This window comes from Chelonus insularis, unplaced genomic scaffold, assembly GCF_013357705.1.
Source record: "Chelonus insularis isolate UGA/USDA-ARS -01 unplaced genomic scaffold, ASM1335770v1 contig_25_pilon, whole genome shotgun sequence".
Lineage (NCBI taxonomy): Eukaryota > Metazoa > Arthropoda > Insecta > Hymenoptera > Braconidae > Chelonus > Chelonus insularis.
In genome coordinates this window covers 127,493-149,746 of record NW_023276451.1, presented here as the reverse complement: position 1 = coordinate 149,746, position 22,254 = coordinate 127,493, and the positions used below count along the sequence as shown (strand labels likewise).

Here is a 22,254-nt window from a genome sequence, read left to right as displayed (position 1 = left end):
AAAATCTAAGCTAAACATACAACTCCATAAAAACCGTTCAAAAAATTCCTCCACCCTTAAAATCGCAAAAATAGAACAAAAGTCGCATTTTTTAGGGAGTTTGCTAAGTATTTTGGCGATTTTAATGGTGAAAGAATTTTTTTATATGGTTTTCATGAATATGTATCTTTAGCCCAGCTTCTGAAGTTTGCAAATACTTTTCAACAATTACTATCGGACAATTTTTTTATGAGTTATAGAGGTCAAAAGGCAAAGGCTGGATGATTTTTTGACTCTTTCGCTGACTTTTACTTATAATTACGTGCAAATTTAACAGATAAAAAAAAAAATTGGTAGGGACCGGGATCAAACCCTGCCCTGCCAAATAAAAGTTTAGGGTTCTGATCACGGAGCCAGCATACTATGATTTGAATGGTCATATTTTTTGATTTAAACTCTACGCTTAGATACGCAAACTTGGAATTAAGCTTGCTTGGTGATATTTTTAACTGATCACTGTTAGAACAATTGATAACTATGTGTATCTTCAGTTATTTCAAAGAATTTTACTCCTCAATGATTAACGAGTATTATTATTTACATTTATATTGACTGTAATAGAAGTTAAAGTGCAGGGCATCATCAGTTCTTGATACGGATCGAACATTTTTCGAGTATGGACGACCAGGGTTAATGGATAGCATGATGCTGCCATCTATTAGATATTATGGAACTGAATTCCAACGAAGACCGTATGAAATCGTATGTTTCTAATTTCTTTGTAATTATCGAATGTTATCGTTTGAAGTATGTTTTTTTAAGTACAAAAATGATGCAAGAATTGCGGAAACTTAATTTGATGAGCAAAAATTGAAATCAGCATAAATTAGGACCAACATTTTTAAGTAAAAACATAAATTCGCGGAGAAATTAGAAACAGACGATCCAATTTATTAAAAAAGGAGGAATCAGTTAGCTCCATGACTTAAGCTCAGCCTAAAAGTTAAAAAATTATTTATCGAAATATTTTCCTGAGTAATAGGAAACCTTTGGTTAATATTTCTATTGTTACTTTCAAATAATTCTGTTACTGCGTCAAAAGTTATGAGGTAGTGAATTAAAAGAGGTAATAATCGTAACTTTTTATTTGTTGTTTAAATATTATATTGCATTGATAATGGAAGTTATTCAAAATGACTAAAGAAACAGTGAATATAACAGAACTGTTTGAGACAATTATATTACTATAACTGCAGAATTGATAAATATTAAGTATTCTGCAACAGTTTTTGCTATTTTACTTTAAGAGAAGGGTAACATTAAATATCTCATGTGTAAATTAGAAAAAGCTAGGTTTTTTTTATTATAGTAAAAGTTAAAAAAGTGTCAACTCGCCCACGCACTTTCTGCCCTGGAATTCTACGAAACGATAACGACGACAAGAGGGTGAAATTTATTAAACTTGGATCTGTTTTTCTGGTTTTTGGTGAGACAACTTTGGCATATAATTCGATGGCGAAGGTCATTCAGAATCATTAAAAAGGACTACATTCTTTTTGTCTTATCACACAGATAATTACTTTAAAAAAATTATTTTTATCTCGATCAAAAAGTTATAATAATATTTATAGCAAAAATAATTATTTTTTATTAGTTAAAATGAAAAAAGCGTGTAATTTTATAATATTGAGCTTATTTGCAGTAAGGTCATTAAAATCGAAATAAAAATAACTAATGATGAGGAACACTGCGCCCAACATTCTTGCCTTTAGCGTGTCTGTATCTTGGACTTTCACTGCTTACGTTTTCGATCCCCGGGAGGCGTATGTCCGAGAAACCTTTGCCTCTGGTTTGTTGATAACATTTTAGCAAAGATTCATCACTTTTCAAAATTTATGCTTGTAAATGAGGATCAGAAAAAAATGAGAAGAAAAAATTCGAACATCGAATGGAATATTAAAAAGATAAAACAGCAGTGATAGAGATTTTTTAATTACTAATTTGCTATGAGTTTAGGTGTTTAAAACATCCATCATATTCTCTAAATAATAAATTAGTATGGTTGTTATTATTATTCTTCCATTCGATATTATTTGTGTTTTTTATTAGTTGGTGAAATCTTCCTTGCCTTACGAAACAGTGCGATTTTGGTCCTCTTTGACGTATCACCAATCTGACAGTTGAGGCAGGTCGAGAGTCCAACATTATATATGATTCTGATGTAAATTCATATCATTCTACATATTTTTAATTAGAGGAAAAATTTTTTAGAATAATTTTAATAATATAACAGAAAATAATAGAAAGCTTTTCATTAAATTTAAATCCATCAAATAAAATAACTTGTCATTTTTTTGTAACTGAGATGCTTAATTAAAAAAAAAGTATCCTCCAAAAGCATGAAGCAATCATCACAGTCAGAAAAACATGAACAAAAGATATATACATATACAATAAAATTCTTAAAACCCATAATTCATCAAATTCATTGTCACTCTACAAGAGTATGCAGAAACAAACAAACTGATGAAAAATTTATCATTTTATAATCAAATAAGAGACAATAAATGTTGGAAAAGAACTTAGTGTAAGTGATAAAGGTCGATTTGTGGGCAACAAAGTCTATTAAGCAGAGGAACTCTACTAAGAAGGAAGTAAATTAATGCCAAAAAATGAGATATCCTTCAGGACGACTCTATCAAAGGCTTACACACACGTATCTGATACCAACTGGGTGAACATTCTTACGTGTGACACAATGAACGTGAGTCAATATATATAAAGAGAAGGGGAAACTTGACTCGGCACTCGAAAGTACTCAGCCTCCGCGATTGCATTGGTGGTGTGATAGGTTCTTTCTCTTCTATCTATTCGTTTCTCCTCCACCTTCTCGTCCAGGACTCGTGAGCTTCGTTGAAAGAGCATTTCCGTTTCAACCGAGAACTCAGGAGCACCATGCGTCCGATTATATTCTTGTAAGTAGATTTTTTTATTGATAATAAATTACAATATTTTATTAATATACTTGTTATTTGATTCTTTCATTTTATTCACCGCTTCTATATCTTAGTTTTCATAGCTTTCTAAATTATACCAACTTCACTACTTATCCACGTTGATCCAATAAAAATCGTTCAAATAAAAGTTCATTAATTAAAATTTAGTGCTAATAAATCATCTTTATGGTTATAAAAATCCTCAATATAAATTTAAATAATTTTTTCATTATTCATTTTAGTACTATTATGTGTAGGAAACTTTAGATTATACAAAGTATTTAATTAATCCTTGTGATTTGCATGACGATCAACGAACTTGTGTTGCTAGTGAGCGGTTGAGAGTGAAAACATATGGTCTCATAACATAGCAAATTGGAAAGTGGTTTTAACTCAAAATCTTACTTCACGTAACAACCAGAATATAATATTATAGAATGTGTAGGTCCAGTCCTTAAAAGCTTAATTATAAAAATTTTTTTGGCTGCTTAACCATTTTTTACACTCATAAATCTTATAAGTAGTTCCAACTAATCTATTTTCATGATTCTTTAGCTATTTTTTTTACCGGGCTACATAAAAAGTATTGCTAAAAAATGATTACTTTCTTAATCATAACTATATTTATCATAACACATATATCATTTCATAGACTTTTTCTTATTATGTCAAGTCAATGTACTTCTTTTTTTAACCAACATATTTATATAATTACTAATTGCTGATTGATGTAATTTGTGAGATTATTATAACGCATGAGTGTTACAAGGCCACCTTCTAAATAGTTGAATCTATTAATGGTAAAATTTTTGCTATTGAAGGATGATTGATTAATTGATTTATGCAGATCATTGGTAATAATGACTTATTTCATTGAGAAGATTATAACATTGTCTGTATGATCTCAATAAATAGACTTTTTTATTATGGAAAACAGGAAATACGGAAATATGTAAATTTATGCACTTTCTCAGCCTTAAGTGGTTATGTGGCAATAAATTGTTGATAGCCCCATTAAAAACAATTATTAGTAACTAATAAAAAAAAATCATTTTTACCGTTTTTTTACCTTGAAATTTGCACTATGACACATTGTTACTTTTCTCTGACCATTGATGATAAAATTTATACAATACAATTAATCATTGATAAAAAAGTCATAAAGAAAAGTGTGAAGAGATAAATAATATCTTTAAAAGGTTGGAGTCTATTACCGGTTTATTAATCCACGTGATTCGATCTATAGAACGGAAATTGTTTCCTTGAAATATTTGTCAAATGGATCATAATAATTGAATAGAGGGGGGAGGCATAATTCTTAAGGATGTATTTACTTATTGCTTTATCAGAAATATTCTGATAGAGGTAGAAGTGATGATGCATTGTGATATATGGACAACTAATATAGTAGCTTTTAATTAACTAGAATGGAAAGAACTAGCTTTCTTCAGCTGATGAATTGATTAATTAAATAACTCATTATTTTAATTAATTGCCAATTGATTAATTTGAAACTAAAATTTTTACATTATTAACTTGCTATCAACATTTTCCATTGATTTATGATTTGATTTATCGAGATATAACCGGTTGTATCTTCGATTGTTCACTTTCACTGCTCCAGCAATTAAACTTCAACATTTCTATTAAATATGTAAGTTAGGAGGTGTGCTTTTGAAGAGAAATTAGAGATAATTAGTATTCATTAAATGTATCATGAGGAATCAAGTATAAATTAAGTTTCGGAAGATATTAGTGATGATTGTTTTGGATTTTTTCATTTACTCTACAGTTATGGATTCTCTACAAGTATTACAGGTAATGTTACTATAATCACATGGTACGATCACATATCCAGAGAAAGTAAGACTCGCTATACGTGAATGTCACAGGTCGAAATACATGTTATAGAAGCTTTTTAAAATGTTTTAATAAGATTTTATACTACAGAAATTGGTTTTGATTCAATAATTATCCATAACATCAATTTGATCCTTCAATGATTATTTAATATTTTTTAGGTTGCTGACATGCTGTTTGATAGCCAGTTCTAAGGCAGCAGAAGATGATTATGAATACGAAGATGAACCTGCACCAGCACCAGTAACACCAGCTGCTGCTAAACCCGCTAGCAGATTAGGAAGTCTATTGTCTGCTAGAGGAAGAGCCCCCGTTGGTGGTCGGAAATCTGCATCAGTAAGTTTTATTGATTTTTGATAGAGAATTGAAATAAACTATTTATGAAGAAGAGTTGAAACAAAAATGTTGAATAAATTGAGTGAAGACAAAATAATTATCGTTAAGTTTTAAAATAAAATTGCTTTGGATGTAGCCAACTTCAACAACACCTAAACAAGTTGAACCAGTGGTTGATGAAGAGGGAGAGAATGGAGAGGAGTTTGTTGATGAGAATCCTGATCAAGAAGAACCACAGACTACCACAACGGAAGCATCAAAGAAACTGAGAACAGCAGGAGGAGTTAGGCCATTCAGGTATTCTAAAGCCTTTAAATATTGATTATGTATATAAGAAATGTAAATAACTTTTATTTGTATTTCACAGATCTAATGAAGATCTTTTAGCTGCTTTGAAGAGACGTCGAGCTCAAGTGGGAAGCTTCACTAAAGAACACACAACGCATTCACCATCTGAATCTACCACTTCTAAATCCAAGTAAGGAATAATTTTGTTACCTTATAAAAATGATGAACACGAGCTATATTTTTTCAATGAAAATTTTTTTTTCTATAAATAGAACATTGGGAGGACGTAGTAAAAGTACTACAACAAATGATTCATCAGTAAAATCAGCAACTCGTGGCAGATTTGGTGGTAACAGTAGAGGAAAAGTTCAAGAAGAAGTAGAAGAAAGTCAACAAGATGAGATTCAAGTAAAGGCCAAGCCTTTCCGCAGAGGTTAATTACCAAAAGATGAAGATAATTTTTATTAAAAAAATTTTGATGAAAGCCAAGAAAAAAATAACTAATTCTAACTTATCAAGATTTTGAAAACTTTTATAAGTAATTTTTTTATCAATTGATGAAATACTTTAGAAATATTTCTTTATATAATTAACAAGTTGATTGAACATTTTCTTGTCCTTTCACAAGAAAACTCAATGTGATAAATATTTCTGAATTTTCCAAAGTACTAAGGAAAAATGCATACAACTACCCATCAATTTAGTGGGACATGAAAAAATGTAAATAGATTGATGTCTGATGACTATGATTTATACTGTGTAAATGTTGATTAGTAATAAAAAAAAATTTATTTCACAGAAGAGTCATTGCATATTCAAAAAAAGAAATTCCTAAGAACTTTCCATCAGTTAATATTTTTACATGAGACTTGAATATATTTCGTAGAAAAATAAATAATAAAATTCCAATCAACCTACTGATATTTCAACATCATTTAAACTACTCATTCATTATTGTTTACTAATTTAAATATGACTTGGTGATATTTTAGTCGTGGGAGACAATGAAAATAGTTGTTACCATGAGATGCATCTTTATTGATAGATTTTTTTTTTAAAAGAACCAAGTAAAAGGCCACATAGTAATTTGATCGTGATAACAACATAAATTAGAATGAAAGATCATGAGAATAAGAATCTTCAGAGCTAATTTTGCAAGCGATTGTGAACAATGAATAGGTCAGGTCAAGTTAAATGATCGAATTTCACAATTTACATTACTTTCCAAAGTCTCCAGCATATATTGTTAATCGTTTTGCTTTTTTAGACATGTCATGTGTTGTAACAAACTATTCTAACATATGCCTGTGAGTCGTGATCTGTTTTTTAACGGCATTATACCTTTTATACGCTAAATGACCTTCTTCGGGTTTAAACAGAAGGTCACAGTGAGAGGTGGTTGACTTACAATCAAGATTGTTGATGGTATTATCATAAATCACATGTGATATGTATATATATATATATATATATGTAAAGTTGAAGCAATTTTTAAAAAAAGTTGAATGAAAATAGAAAAAATTAAATATGCTAAAAAAAAATTTTATCAAAGTTGTTTCCAATGTAATAACAAGAACGAAAAATGTGAAGAATTCGACAAGCCCAAGTCAAAAGAGAGTGCCACAAGTTTTTGAAAGTGAGAATATTCAACCCGGATGGCCTTGAGGAATCAGCAAGAAATTTTGCACTCACACAAGGAGTCTTCTTCTTTTGGATAACAGAAAAAGATATGATGTGATCATATAAATTTGATTCCAAAAGTAATTGAATATATGAAGAGAAATATTTTTTAATTATGAATTAAATTTAAGAGGAAGATAAATTAGTGACAAAAAAGTATTTTAAAATTTTAATAAGTTTTTTTCTAAAGAATAATAACCCTGAACCTGTGAGCACGATTAGATCTGTATTTATGTAATTAAAAATAGTAATACTTTTTATAATGTTGATTTCTTGTAAAGAAATAAATAATTTTTGCCTATATAAAATGAAGTAATTAATTGTTAAAAAAAATGATTAAACTTTAGGTTTATGCATTATCAATTCTTCAAATGAAAATCTTATACATCTATCTGGTCATCCTTGGCGACTACATTCTTGCAGGAAATGCTCCGTTACATATGCATCTTAATGTAACGGTTTTTCTGTTTATCAAAGTACTTAATTAATTATTAACTACACTAAGAATAGAACTATATTCTAATACATAAATATAATTTTAAAAAACCAATTCATTATTACAATTTATCCGTTTGATGATTTTTTTTAAACTCTGATCCTATCAATAATTCAAAAGGTAATTGTATTCTATTTTTAAATTGAATATTTCTAGTTTACTGTTATTATTTAAATTTTGATAAATAAATTAAAAAAAAAACATTTGAATGTAATTAAAATATACAGTAATATCTGGAAAAAAAATCTGTTGTTGTATATTGGGACAAATATATAAATCTCAATCGTAATTATAAATAAGTCGAAAATGCCACAAGTGGTAAGGTCACAAATAGTTACAAGTATTGAGCATTACATTGAATATCGCCAGTGAATTGCATCTTTGATTGCATAACTTAATCTGCGATGTTGTCTGCAAAAGACATCAAGTATCTTTGATACAAGTTACTTCGTGATAGTACGAGAAGAAACGTCGCACAAGTTTCTCTGACCTTTTACTAATGTCAGCGTTAGGCATTCTCGTTGCTTCCATCGTCACGAAAATGACACAGAAACATCTTTTATAATATTGAACAAAAAACAAGCTTTTTTTTATTATTTTAATAATTTATTAAAATAATTTCTATGTTTATATTTAACAATCATCTCACACAATGATGACCAGGAATTTATTTAGTAAGCGAAAACGTTGCGAAAGAAGGAAATAATTATGAAAATGTAGAGTACACGGTTGAGATCTAGATTACGGGGCTATTATTTCACTTGATGCTACACCAACTACAACATCGTGCATGTACCTTGTCATTCCTTTGGTCTAGATCGCTCTTTCAATTGTATCCTCCTTTCACAGGATTAAATTAATCACATAAAATCTCAATGTGAAATTATTTTTAATCATAAATCAATAATACTATTATATTCAAAGTGAACGATTTTATTTTCATTTAAACATGAATTAACATAAATATAGTTCATTTATAGTTTATATTAATAACTTTCTTCAGCCTACAAATTTCCAGTCCATTTAACAACCATTCAAAGCAACGAATAGATGTTTATATAATTACAATAACAAAATTAAAGATTTATCACAAAAAATTATTAAAATTCATTTTTTCCAAAAATAAAAAAAAAAGTAGAGAAATGAGTGTTTGGAGGGACAAATAAATTTTGAAAGACAAATGTTAGAAAAACATTTAAGAAAACAAAAAAATCAGCTGGATTTTGAAACAAATATAAAAAATATCGATCGAAGCTAATGCCAGAAAAGGTGATTGTAAATGAAATAAAATGTATAGCACGTCGCAGAGAAGCCCAGGACTTTCTCCGGGGCGGAGATCCTTATTTCGCTTTCCCTGATACACGCATATGTATATGAACGAATGCATGATGTTTGTGTTTGTCACCAACAACCCAATATAAGAATCAATACCTTGCAGACGCGTCAAGAAATACCGATCGCGAGAAAACATCTCCATAATCCATAATACATATCAAGTTGTTGGAAAATAACCTTTATTCACTTTCTGATTTATCATTTCAGAATAGATAACGACCTAGTTTTCACATAAACTTGATTCAAAGTGATAAACACCTACTTATATCATTTTATTAACTTTTCTTTTTTATCCAGGAACTTGGAGATAGTTTTTAGACCAGATGAATTATTATTAAGTGCTTTTATATTCATAGAAATCATATTGGTGAATTAAGATTGTGTAAATGTAATTAATTTTGAAAATGTCGCAATACTTTGAAAAAGATGTTCAATGTGAAGGTTACTATCTCCATAGCCTGGAGGAATGGCAACACGTTCACGTGTTTTAAGTGGGTCAAGTTAATATCCGGTTTTGTCCGAGCCGGAACTATTTGTTAATTTGTCTAATTTTTCTCAAATAAATTACTAAGCAATCAATTGTGCACTATATTTAATATCAATCAATAAATAACAATCATTTATTATTTTTATGATTTTAAGAAACTTCTTAATATTATCAAAATGATGCAATAATTTTTTTCGCTAATTTTATATTATATAACTAATTTGATTTTTTATGTAAATATGATTATCTTCAGAATTCCTTCAATTAATGGTGACCATGACTAAGAAAGGATTTCCCAAAATGAAGAAATCTCGTTCCTTTCACTCTTGTGTGATTATAACAATTATTTCAATTATTGTTGAATGTAATCCATCATTGACTGCGAAATAATAGTTTCTAGTTATTTCGCATGTAAATGTCAAGGTCGTCTGTTTTCTCAATAGTATTACTTTGGATGGTTGAGTACAAAAATTTCATGTTACATCTGTTGTATTATTCAAAAATATTCCAAAAGTTCGAACATTCCGTGGAGAAAGCGAAGTATATGCAGATATAAGAGCAAAAAAATCGAGTCTGCACGTGCTAAGGTGACGCCAGATACGGCGCCTGATTGGACAATGTAAAATTTCTTTCTATGCCTGATCAAGTTGTATTCAATAAATAATTTCTTCAGCTCCATCACATCTAAGATCAGACAAGTCTATCAACTCTCACTGACAGTAGGTGATCTTTAGACCTTAGTAGCCTGCTCTAAATTCCAATGTAATTAATAATAATCACAGGAACTTAAATCGTAGACGTGAATTAATAGAAATTTTGTATTAAGATTCTTCGAAGAGGCTTTTATCTAGTCAATTTATTTGCAAATGTCTTGAGGAAGCTCAAAAGGAAGACTCGAGTATAGGAAAACGGAGAAAGTCAAATTTTAATTTACTCTCGTGTGTGATCTGACACACTGATGATAACAAATGTAAGAAAGAGGAAGAGAAAAAAAGAATTTAAAGTTATTTTCCTTATCCATATTACATAGTTTACACTATCTACAGGAAATAACTTTGTATCGATTTCTTTTTTCTGTCATAGATTCTATTAATTCTATCATTTAAATTCGTATGTTTGCTTCGTTTTCAGTAAGGTACTAAAAAAGAAATAAACGTTTCACCATGTGCTGAAGAAGTCCCGCATACGTGCCCAGTGTTTTTGAAAGTACAAAAAACCAGAGGTAAGCAAGGGTATCGAGTCCCAGTCATTGGGATTCCACGTGCGAGTCCGTGTCCTCCGCGAAAGTGCAACCAAGGTCCACTGTCTGATACAACCAACGTTTCATTTCCATTTTTACTGAAGATAAATACATTTATGAATCCTCTTATCTCCATATTTTCCAGTCTTATTAGTAATTATTTCATATTCTACACATCATGTTTGTTAGTTTTAACACTGAATTTCAATTTAGATAAAATGAAAATTCTCCCATCATACAAACTTGCAGATTTTTATCATTGATTGCTTATTTCCCGAGTCGAAAAATAAAATCTTATTATAACTTAAAATTAGGTCTAAAACAGTTTAAAACGAATAATCTAAATTTTTCTCAATTATGCAGAATCTTCTTCAAATAATTTTAAAATTATGTTAATTATCAACGGAAAAATTTCCATTACAGCTGTAATAGGACTCGTTTCATCAGAAACAATCTATTTATTTATTACTGAACTAAAGTTTTAATTGATATGTTCTGACACAACATTAAATATGAAAATTAACAACATAGCCAATTTTTGTACAGGAGAAATCCAATAATGTCAATAATTATAACCAATAAATAATTATAGATATCAGAACACAACGATGAATTGACATTTAATGAAAGAGACGAACTACTGGGTTTCTGAATTATGGTATACTAATAAAGCTTTCAACTTTAGAGTATTATAGAACTTATCTTGTAAACTATTATTATACACATAACTTTTGAATTACATCCGGGTAGTATTGAAGAAACGTCAGTGTATGTAATGACTTGTCTCTCCAAACTACATTCCAACACCACAATCACCCAGTGGAGAAGTTTGCCTCCGAGATAAACAGAAGCAACAATCAATTACTTTTATCAATAGTGATCTATCACACTGAGGCTATTAAATGCCTTGTCCTGTCTAGTCGAAGAATAATTCACATCAGAGAGCAATAATAATATTAACAATAAGATTAAAATATCTAACTGGTATTCAGTATTAACGGTAATGGTGTTGGAGAAGATTAATAGCAGAAATAAATTAACAATTACATTGTTATTCTAGGGGTCATTGAACAATTGTTACTTTTCTTAACTGATGCACCTGACTCATAAGGACAGTCAATGGCCATCCATATTTAGCTTCCAAACCGACACAAAAGCTCAGCTGCAGCGGATATAGAGACACTCCTTGAATATTGAAAAGAAAATCATCAATTCTACGTAGTCACATATGAGTGAAATGAAAAAAACGTGGGTTGTTATGTATGATCATGATAATAAACTTCTCCAAAATCAACGCCTGACATGTTCACGTGATAATTGCGAGTGGGAAATAGATTTTAGTTATGTCAGCAAAGTATGCATTGTTCTCTGCCACAATTTAGTAATACATTATTAATTTTGGCTGGAGATTGGAAAATAAGGTAAAGTTATGAAAAAGAAATTATACTAGAATATGAAGGTTGTTGCAATAACATGAGTGATTAACTTTTCATGGAAATTTCGAAAATATTCTATTCATTTCATAATAGTATTAAATAAGGTTTGAATGCAAAAAAGAAGAATTAGCTTCTTTGTATGCTTAATCACTTTCAAGAAATGATAAATGATATGGTTACATCAGCCACTGATTTTTCAGATCATCAGTAGCTTGAAATAAATTTTTCAATGAATAATAATTTTTAAAAATGGGATATTTATGATTCTTATACCAATGATAAGCTCTACAAAATTTCTTTGGAGATTCTTTTGTCAAGATTATAAGTTTCTAAGATAATTAATGAGAATTTCAGATGGACTCCATGTCTTTATATTTTAAAAGTCATACGAAAACCTTGCAAGGTCAGTTGCAGACAAACTGGTCTGGTTATCTTGGATCCTGGAAACGAAACTGGTTTCCATTGAAGATCAAAAATATCTTTTTAAGTGATATCAGGCCATTTCACGCTTCAAACAATGATATAAATTTCAATAATCTATTTACGATTCATTCATTTTCTATTTAAAGTCAAATTTTAAGCTTGCTAATATTTATTAAACCTAGGCAATTTTTTTCCTTGATCCATTATTATTATTCAGACTAGATAATTGATGAATGATATAAATCAATAAAATATCGATAAAAAATTTTTTATTTTAATAAAAAAATATTTATTTTGCAGGCAAGCCTGAAATAAAAATTTATGTACCATAATGACACACTTTTTTATCATCAATTAATTGTAATAAAGAGAAGATAAACTAACTACTTATTATTTGTAATTTAAAAGATTCGATAGTTTTGAAAAATAAAAAGCTTTCTGGAGCTTATTGGAATTACAAATATATTTAATCAAATCAGAGTATTAGAAAGTAATTGAATATTTGGACCTTCCCAATTTCTTGAATGAATGTTCTGTAATAGAAGTCATTATATCTCCAGAAAAAATAAAAAAAAAAGTAGTCATTAACTATCAATTAAGTTGTAAATCTCTGTGGTAGAAGAAAAGTCAGGTCAATGTTACTCCTCGGGCACGAATTGAAGGTTCACATGTCCTTCAGAGCTGAATCGCCAATTTTTCCCATAAAGCTCATTTAAAGTATCTCCATAAAATAATATTCTGCAACTAAGCTAATATAATGATATTCACATGTAGAAAGAGAATTGAGTCGCCCAAACTTCCTAAAAGTTAATTGTCATAACGATTTCTTGATAATTCAAGTGTTTTTACACGATGATGGTTTTCAGGTTCCCTGGATATGCTTCACTCATAATCGAATAGCTGTGGACAACCACTTTTCACATATTGGTGGGGTGCTGCCTTGGTGGTCATGGTGGGTGGTGTATAAGTAGAGGTCTGCCTTCGCCGGCGTTCTCATACCCTCACCACGTCCTTCGGCTGCCTCTTACTTTTACTTTTTTACTATTACTTAGTCTTCTGATCATCTAGATCGTGATCAGGTCAGAGAAACAACTCGTACACCCGGCAAGAATTGAAACTGAGTTTTATCCGGTTATTAAGATATCAATGCTAGAGTTCTCATAATATCTTGTGAATGATCATGAACTTATTGTGACAAGTGGTTAGTTATTTATTGTAATTTTATAGAGAAAAGGTTTTTTAAGTGTTTTCAAGCATTCATGACCTATTTATAAACCTTCAGAAAAATTTTACGGAAGAGAAGAAGAAGAAGAGGGTGAGAAGAATTTAAAGTAGAGGAAGTGCAGTGCCGATATGTGGCTGAAGACTGGATTTTTGTGAGTAAAAATTCATTACTACTGAAGTTAGTTGTTTTTCTTTTTATAATTAGGAATCATTACGAAAGTTAATGAAACCGAAGAGTTTGTTAAAGTTAATAATGATTGTGTGGAATGAAAAAAAAAATCTTCTCAGAGTTTGTTCTTCAAAACTACCGTATGCTCTTCCTTTTTCCTTTCGCATTGCATGTCCAGGTACCTTTCTCCTTCGCTCTACTCGTCTTCTCTTAATCACCATCACCGCTCCCTAATACCACTCCTCTAGCACCTGGAGCGGCAACTCGAACCACTTATATGTTTCACCCATTTGGTACTCATACTTTCGCCAATTGCAAGCGAACTAAGAATCTTATGGCCTAATTTATCACAACAGATTGTTTTAATTTTATCTCTACCATAATTTTATTTTTTTATTTTCATCAATAATTTTTTTAACCTTATCTAATGGCCCTCTTCAAAAGAAAGCGTATTCATAAATACATAATTTAAAAAAGAATGTGATGTAAAAAAAAATCACCACACTGGAATAATTTGGAAATAATTATTCAGGAAGTTTGCTAAAATGCAATAAATAAAATATACTAACTCTGTATAATATTATTTAACTCATTAATTAACAATAATTAAAATTAACATAGAAAAAAGCATAATAAATTTTGCAATAGTGTAATTTAATGAATAAATTTTTTTATATAATAGTGAAATAAAATACCTGTTAATATTTATTATAATAAATTAGGATTGTGAAAGGGATATAATCCGGATTCAAAAGTCAATGAAATGTAAATTTATTTAATGTGATCAAAAATCGGTATCAGAATGTCAACATTTTTGGAAGAAAATCAACCCATAATAAAATCGAGTTTGATATCATATGTGTGACCATTTCCTTACTTGATCATGCGTGAATATATATCTACTACCGTGTATTACCAGTCCAAGGTCATCATAGAATAATTTATTAATTTATCTGACAAGATCTGTCCAACTTTCTTACTAAGAACAACCATTAAGTTACCATTGAGCTCAATACAGTCTTTTCACCTTTTATCTTTGATTATAAAAATATATGTTAATGTAAACATGGAGTATTTTAACGATTATCTAACGGTTTTACCTTTCCCTTTCAATTTCACTGACGTCACTCGCTCATCGCCTACGGCTTATAATTGTTCAAGTCATTCTTCGTTTTTACCAAATCTAACTATCAAAGCTCCTAAGATACAGAATAAAGATTTATGTAAATATATCGTTTCTTACTTTAGAATTTTCATTCAATTTTTTACCTGTTGTTAAATCTACCATGAATTTATGACTACTTACCAAATAGTTTAAGTCAATTGAGAATTACATCAATTGATAATCGATATCTAGATGAAGAAATTCGATGTAAAAAATTTCTGCAATGATTGAAAAATTTTTATCACGTGTTTATGCAAAAAGATGCAATATAATAAATTCGTGGCTTAGCTCGAGGCTTTTGTGGTATTATCTAGAACTTACATAAGATAAACCGTCGTCTGGACTGTTGGGCTATGCCCACACGAAATATATACAAGTATACGCATAAGTAATTCTCGCGAAAGACCGCTTTCTCCATATGGTTTCGCTGTAAATTCACAGTATGCATTTTTAGTTATATATGAAATCACTATATTGATATGAACCATGACTTTCAGTCGAAAGTCACAGATAACTCATCTAACACACTAAAAAATGCTTAATAATTCTTTTAATCTACTAGATATAGTGCAATTACTTATATTAGTTGAATTAAAAAAATTCAAATTATCGAGAGAAAAGGTGATAACTATCCAGACTATCTTTTGCTATATCTAGAAACCTAGTGACATACATGATGAGAAATTTCAATGAAGTTAAGCTAAGTCATTCAATTTTTCTATCGATCTACTTTTTGAATTTTTATTTCAACAATAGAAAAAGTAGGAAATGTTTGTTCACTTCTAAGATATAAAAAATTTATTTTCTACAAAAACGATAAGTTTTTTTTTATTTTTATTTTTAGAAGACCCTTCGGAGAAAAGAATTAAAAAGTGAAAACATTTTTAAAAGCGAAAGTATATAAAGGCTTGAGAGTAACCAAAATCGTTTCGTGATCTTTGCTGCGTCGAACCGTGATTTAAAAGAGGAGTGTGAATAATTTCTTCCGCTTGTCACGAAAGAAGTTGACAGATGTCGATTAAAAAGAAAATAATTGTCACATTGGAACCATGAGTTTCACTAATAAATAAATGGTTAGCAAGAAAAAAAATGAAAAACTGGTGATAAAAAATATGATTGGAAATAATTATGTTAAAAACTTCAGAAAATGAAGTGTGTTTGGTAGCCTTGGCCGAAAAAGAGTAAGGTCGTAAATTCTCCCCATGGTGGTGATTTGACCTCGCCACCCGTCTTCTACCAATTATAATGATCTTGATGGATTTTTCTTCTGGGTTTTTTCACCTGCATTCCTTCCTCAATTTTTTGCATGCTAACCTCGTATTATTTCCAGACATTTCGAAATGACGTGTTGAAAATCATGTAGAAAATAAATAATTAGATTCGAGGTTATTTTCATAAAATGGGAAAGCGATTTTATGAATTCTAATGATAATTGGAGGTATTGAGGTATCGCGGACAGAATGGAAGCTCTTCTTTCATGAACTGAACTTCTTAGCTCATATCATTAGCGTGCTTAGACTCTGTATGAAGTTTCACTACTATTCTTGTTTATCATTAAATTTAAAAGATTTTTACATTTTTTTTTTACAGAATATTTTACGCTATATCACTGGTAATAGCTGATGAGTATGATTTAGCAATACCTGATCAGAAAAATGAGAAAATTCAGGAATTAAATGAAAAATTACGAACTGGATCACGAGGTAATATTTCAAATTGAATTTTACATTTTATATACGAAAAATCAAACACTTTTTTTCCAACTAATTTTATTTGAGACTTTAATAAATTTTTACTAATCTCTACACTGAACTCTATATTCATAATTCATTTTAAACATTGGAGAAAAAATACTTTTACTTTAATTGCGTCAGCGATTAAAAAAAATGCATGTGAAACTTTCTCATGATAATTATCGAAACAAAAAAAGTAAACTTTACTCTATTTTGGCCTCTTTAAGATTTTGTCACATCCCACAAAATCCCTGAAGGTATAATAATTCCTGAAGATGAACCAGAAAGCTCTGAAGAACGAGCGAAATTAACAAAAGATGTTATACAAAGAATTCAGAAATCAGACAAAAAAATTCAAGATATCCGTAATGTTGATCAAAATTTAGATCCAATTTACTCCGATGACATTAGTGGTGTCATCTCAAATACAAAAAGACAAGCTCGTGTCGAGCTGGAAAATTTTAGTGATACTGGAGTGATTCAAGAAGATGGAATTAGAAAATTTGGTAACTTCAAAACTAGAATTGATGAAGAACGAGATTCAATCATTCCTGGTGTCCAAGTGAGGTAAAATATATTTCTTATTTCTTGCTTATTTGTATATTTTTTCAATTAATCAAAGACTATTCATCATCTAGCAATGAATATCCTACAACAATGAGACCAATTCTAACAACTGATCGCTCTTATTCTCGAGGCTCTTATGATTTTGTTCCTGTAAATATTATTCGTGAAGACACAAAAAATTCTTGGTCACCATATTCCAATCGAAACTTTGATGATCTTGGAGACGTCAGTTTAGTGCCAGCAGGCTCTAACTCTAGAATCCAGGTAATTTGTTTCTCATTATTTTTTTATTCACAAAGTCATGGAAGATAACGAGGAATAAATTATATACACCATTTTTGAAATAATATTTTACTACTTATTGTGATTAGCTTGAGTGTAGTCTGAAGAAAAATATAAACTTTGATTTATAGATAAAAAAAGGTCCAAATGGAAAAGATTATGAATATGAATATGTATATTATTACTATGATGAAGAAGATGAATCGAAGGCCAGTGCTTCAAATAACAATCAAGAAGATATTAGATCAGCACCATCATCAAGACGTGGAAGTAGTAGCAGGAGCAAATATAATTCCGTAGAACGATCATCAACAGTAGAACCTGCTAGCAATGAAATCATTCCTAAAAATGGAAATAGAGGAAGACAACTGGGAGAGAGTGAGGAAGTTTCTGAAGAAAGATTGCCGATAAATACAAGATTCCCACCGAGGTATTTTTATTTCTCCATATTCAATTTATTTTTATCTCAATAGAATTAACAAGTATTACAACAAATTACAGAAAAAAACAGTTGTTATGATTATTTCTTTTACAAACAGGTCTAGATCTAACCATAACACAGGAACTACTGAGCCTACACGTAACCGTGGAAATCGTCCTAGACCTAATCTAGATCTCGTTGATTCCAATAGCTTTAGAACTTATCAAGAGGGACCAGAATTCCCTCAAACGTTGCCTAAAGGTCCTGTTAGATTTTTAGGAGTAACCCCAAATGAAAATTTCGAAGATAGACCTGTAAGAAATCGTGGGCAACATAAGGTTCTCGAACCAGCTCCAGTAGTTGAACCTCTCAATGACTCTGGATATGTTAATAGAAGACTTCCTGCAGAAACTGCAGTAAGTACTTGAATAATACATTTTGATTTGCTTTGATGGCTTTTAAGATAAAAATTTAAGTAATTTCATTTAAAATATAATTTTTTTTTACGTAAGTTCATCGTGTTAGAAATTATTATAGAACATCGTTTCATAACTTTACGCTCAAAACCATAAAATAAAATAATTATTGGCTACTTTGAAGAGGAGGTACATTAAAAAAGTAAATTAACTCGTTTAAAGAACTGAAAGAACAAATTAATCAACATCAATTATATTTTTTCATGGTTCAAATATCAAAGAGTTGTATGTTCTGTTACAGAGTAAATACGTTTTACATCGCATAGATAATGAAAGAAAGAAATCCTATCAATGAACAAAAAATGAATTTATTATTTTTTTTTCAATAGGCTGATGTTGAATATAATGGTGGACGATATTCTTCAAGACCTGCAGAAGCTACATCAATTCCAGCTCATCGCGAGGAAAGACCAAGTTTCGTTAGTGAAAGACAATATGAGACACCAACTGAATCTACAACTTATGAAATACCAACAACAACGTATCAATCAGCAATGGATAAAGTGGCACTCGATCTCTATGCATTCCTTCAACAAGGAAGAAGTAATTCAATCGATGGTGTTACTGACACTGAAGATTCTAGTGAAAGTACAACTGTAACAGATGAATCTACTGCAACTGATGTATCTACAACGACTGAAAATGCTGATCCTACCACTGACCCTGTGACCTTAGCTTCTTCTGATGCTCCGACAACTACCACCACTACGACAACTACTACTACCACTACTACAACCACAACTACCACTGAAGCTCCAACAACTACGACTCCAGCTCCGGTTGGAAGAGGAAAATTCAGAAGACCAGGACTTCCAGGTCTAGGTGGAACACCTCGAAATAGGTAATATTCGTTTAATTTTCATTAATGATTTAGTATTCTTCTATGTATAATTTTTTAATTGAAAGTAATCTAAAATTTATTTCAGATTTAAATCTAACGGCTCAAGTGCAAGCACAACTGAAGCATCTCCAACAGAGTCGACACAAAAACCACGCACTCGATATGGAGGATCAACAAATACTGGATTTAAACGATCAAGGCCTGGAGCAAAACAGCCAGTTCATGAAGAAGATGTTCAAAAAGAAGGTTCAAGCCCTGTTAATGCTGAGAAACCAGCAGTAGGAAGCCGCAATCGGTATAGAGGAATCCCTAAAACTCTCACTTCCACAACAGCATCACCGTCTGGATCATCACCATCAGGAAGTTCATCTGGTTCAGCTCGTCCATCATTTAATAAATTAAATATCAATCGACGTCGTGGTAGACCAACCACAGCAGCACCAACAACAGGTGAAGAAAACCACGAATCTTCCGATGCACCACAAGTAGATGGAACACAAGAAACCTCTACTCCTAAATCTGCTCTACGTCCAAGATTACCTGGCATTGGAAATAGACCTGTCAGGCCAGGTCCACGAGTTAACATTAGAAGACCTGGACAATCAACCACCACAGCAGCACCAGAAGTGTCTGAAAGTGTAGATGAACCAGCTGGAGAAGGAACAGAAGAAGAAACACATGAGGTAAAAAAGTGCTCTGTCATTCTAACAACTTTCCATTTATGAAGATACCAATCTTTCACCAAAGAAGTATTTCTAATAGTCAGATAGTGACACATTCGTAAAAATCTTATTCTTACTTTCACTGGGTGGCCTTTTGAAATGTCATTTTATGAAGTAACCGATCATTCAGATTATTGAGCCTACATCAATATGTAAAATATTGATCATAACTAAATATTATTAATCGAAAGTTGAAAAAAATGATTCAAAATAATTCTGAATAAAATCATAATCATAATAGAAAATAAATAATTATGTATTTTCTTCGACGGCATTCCATTTCTAACCATTCAATACAAAGTTACTTAATTTTTTATCCATAAATTCATAAGAAATTTAAACAGAATTAAAATATACAAATTTCTCTTTCTTAGGCTCCAGCAGAAACCAGCCTACCAACTAAACCCACAACTGTCAATCCCTTGAACAAATTACGATCTAAAAATCGTCTTCAAGTTCAACCAAAAACTACTACTCGTTCACCTATATCCGCTACACCACGAAGGTCGCCTTTATTACCACGTCGCCGGACAACTGAAGCTCCAGTTGTAGAAGCTAGTTCTGAAGAAACAATAACTACAGGTAGTGAAGTAGCAGCCGAAGCTGGCGAAGTTACTGAAGCTGTATTACCTGAAACTAGTACAGCAGCCAGCACAAAGCATGAAGAAACACGAAGTCTCAATGGACTCTTGGCTCCAAGACGTAGGTTGACACCTCGACGTCCTGGTCAAATTTTTAATCGAGAGTAAAATTGTATTTTGTATTGAACCCTTTGGATTTTAATTGAAAGCAATAGATTTTTATCAGTAAGTGCAATTAGCTGATTAATTAATGTCGAGTTTAATTAAAATCAAAAGTAGTAAATTGACAAACAAATCATCAGGCAGTAAGCTAGTCTTCATATAAGTGCACTTCTTAGATTTTTGAAAGTGTCATTTAGGTACGAAATACGATGGGTTCATAAATGATCGGATACTATATTGATAAAAACTGGATACTAGATAAACTTGAATTAAATTTTTTTTTAGAAAAGTAAATAATCGAAATTATTCAACGAAAGTTTATGATACGATATTGTAAATTTATACTTTTAAATGGAAAAATACTAGAATTATTCGTTAATAAATAAATACTTAAGTTTTTTATCTTTTGTTATCATAAAAAAACGTCAAATTATGTATCATGACAGATTCGATCTACTAAGTTAGAAATTCTTTTAATTGGTCTTAGTATTATTTTGTTTTGCACGTAATTCTTTTAATTGAAGCTACTGGTTTTAATTGAATTGATTGTTAGATGTTAAAAATCTTTTAGGTCTGTAATTATTACATTGATAGGTCGAATTAACAAAAGAAAAATATTATGTAAAGAAAAATTCTTAAACATAAAAAAAACTTTTTCAGTAATTCAATTTCTAAAATCAAACTATAACTTAGAATTGGATTACTTGACTCTATTCAGACGGGAAAAAGCAAATAATTGTTCTCCTTAAAACTATTTGATAAAGTACCAGCTGTAAACTCAAATAGTCATTTGCTGGGCTTCATTCTTGTTGTATCCAATAAAATCAAGAATATCAACAATCCTTTAAACTGTGTGATGATAGTAATGAGTGTTAATAATTTGTACTTATTTTTAAATACTTAGTTTATATTTTCTTTTGTTTTAATTGTATTTAATATTATCTTAAAGATCTTATACCTTATGTAATAAGACCGCAGTTGTTACATACTTATATTATTAAATACAATAGCCATTAATTACCTTTGCTACAAAAGCGAATGAAGAAGATCACATTCAAATGTGTTATAATATTATACATATCCGTCTAATTTCCTTTAAAAATAATGTAAATATTTTTATCATGTACTTATTAAATAAATCAATTTTACTTTAAATTACCAAATAATAGATATCATTTTTTATTCAAACATAACTCCCGAATAAATGCATTACACTGAAGCTCAACAAGACAATTGCTCCAAATTTCAATCACATTAGTTAGTAGAAAAAACTTATTGGCATCATTGAATCAAAAGAATAGTTTTAATTACGTATTAAATGAATAGCAATACATACCATGTAAGAAGAATTATCG

General features: G+C 30.3%; 2 protein-coding genes across 3 annotated transcripts; both read left to right on the top strand.

Moving 5' to 3' along the window:
- Window positions 1-2,799: 2,799 nt before the first annotated feature.
- Window positions 2,800-6,260, top strand: LOC118064849 (uncharacterized). The gene is made up of 5 exons (XM_035079738.1): window positions 2,800-2,954; window positions 4,997-5,171; window positions 5,308-5,468; window positions 5,539-5,649; window positions 5,732-6,260. Exons 1-5 carry the CDS (start codon window positions 2,935-2,937, stop codon window positions 5,895-5,897), a joined length of 633 nt encoding a protein of 210 aa, XP_034935629.1. The 5' UTR covers window positions 2,800-2,934; the 3' UTR covers window positions 5,898-6,260.
- A 7,306-nt stretch (window positions 6,261-13,566) lies between these two features.
- Window positions 13,567-22,065, top strand: LOC118064836 (mucin-5AC-like). Of its 2 annotated transcripts, XM_035079713.1 has the most exons (10): window positions 13,567-13,757; window positions 13,839-13,932; window positions 16,705-16,817; window positions 17,075-17,414; window positions 17,486-17,678; window positions 17,828-18,126; window positions 18,236-18,533; window positions 18,923-19,434; window positions 19,520-20,117; window positions 20,531-22,065. In XM_035079713.1, the coding sequence occupies exons 2-10, from the start codon at window positions 13,910-13,912 to the stop codon at window positions 20,903-20,905; spliced, it is 2,751 nt and encodes a 916-aa protein (XP_034935604.1). In that variant the 5' UTR covers window positions 13,567-13,757; window positions 13,839-13,909; the 3' UTR covers window positions 20,906-22,065. The 2 variants fall into 2 exon arrangements, with proteins under 2 accessions (XP_034935604.1, XP_034935605.1); XM_035079714.1 differs by having other exon boundaries at window positions 13,567-13,932; window positions 17,234-17,414.
- Window positions 22,066-22,254: the final 189 nt, after the last annotated feature.

Excerpts from the sequence above, each read along its gene's own strand:
- LOC118064849 (XM_035079738.1), top strand. The coding sequence starts at position 2,935 with ATGCGTCCGATTATATTCTT. Across the intron at positions 5,172-5,307 it reads GTGGTCGGAAATCTGCATCA|CCAACTTCAACAACACCTAA; the intron begins GTAAGTTTTATT and ends CTTTGGATGTAG. Across the intron at positions 5,469-5,538 it reads GGAGGAGTTAGGCCATTCAG|ATCTAATGAAGATCTTTTAG; the intron begins GTATTCTAAAGC and ends TGTATTTCACAG.
- LOC118064836 (XM_035079713.1), top strand. The coding sequence starts at position 13,910 with ATGTGGCTGAAGACTGGATTTTT. Across the intron at positions 18,127-18,235 it reads AATACAAGATTCCCACCGAG|GTCTAGATCTAACCATAACA; the intron begins GTATTTTTATTT and ends TTTTACAAACAG. Across the intron at positions 18,534-18,922 it reads GACTTCCTGCAGAAACTGCA|GCTGATGTTGAATATAATGG; the intron begins GTAAGTACTTGA and ends TTTTTTCAATAG.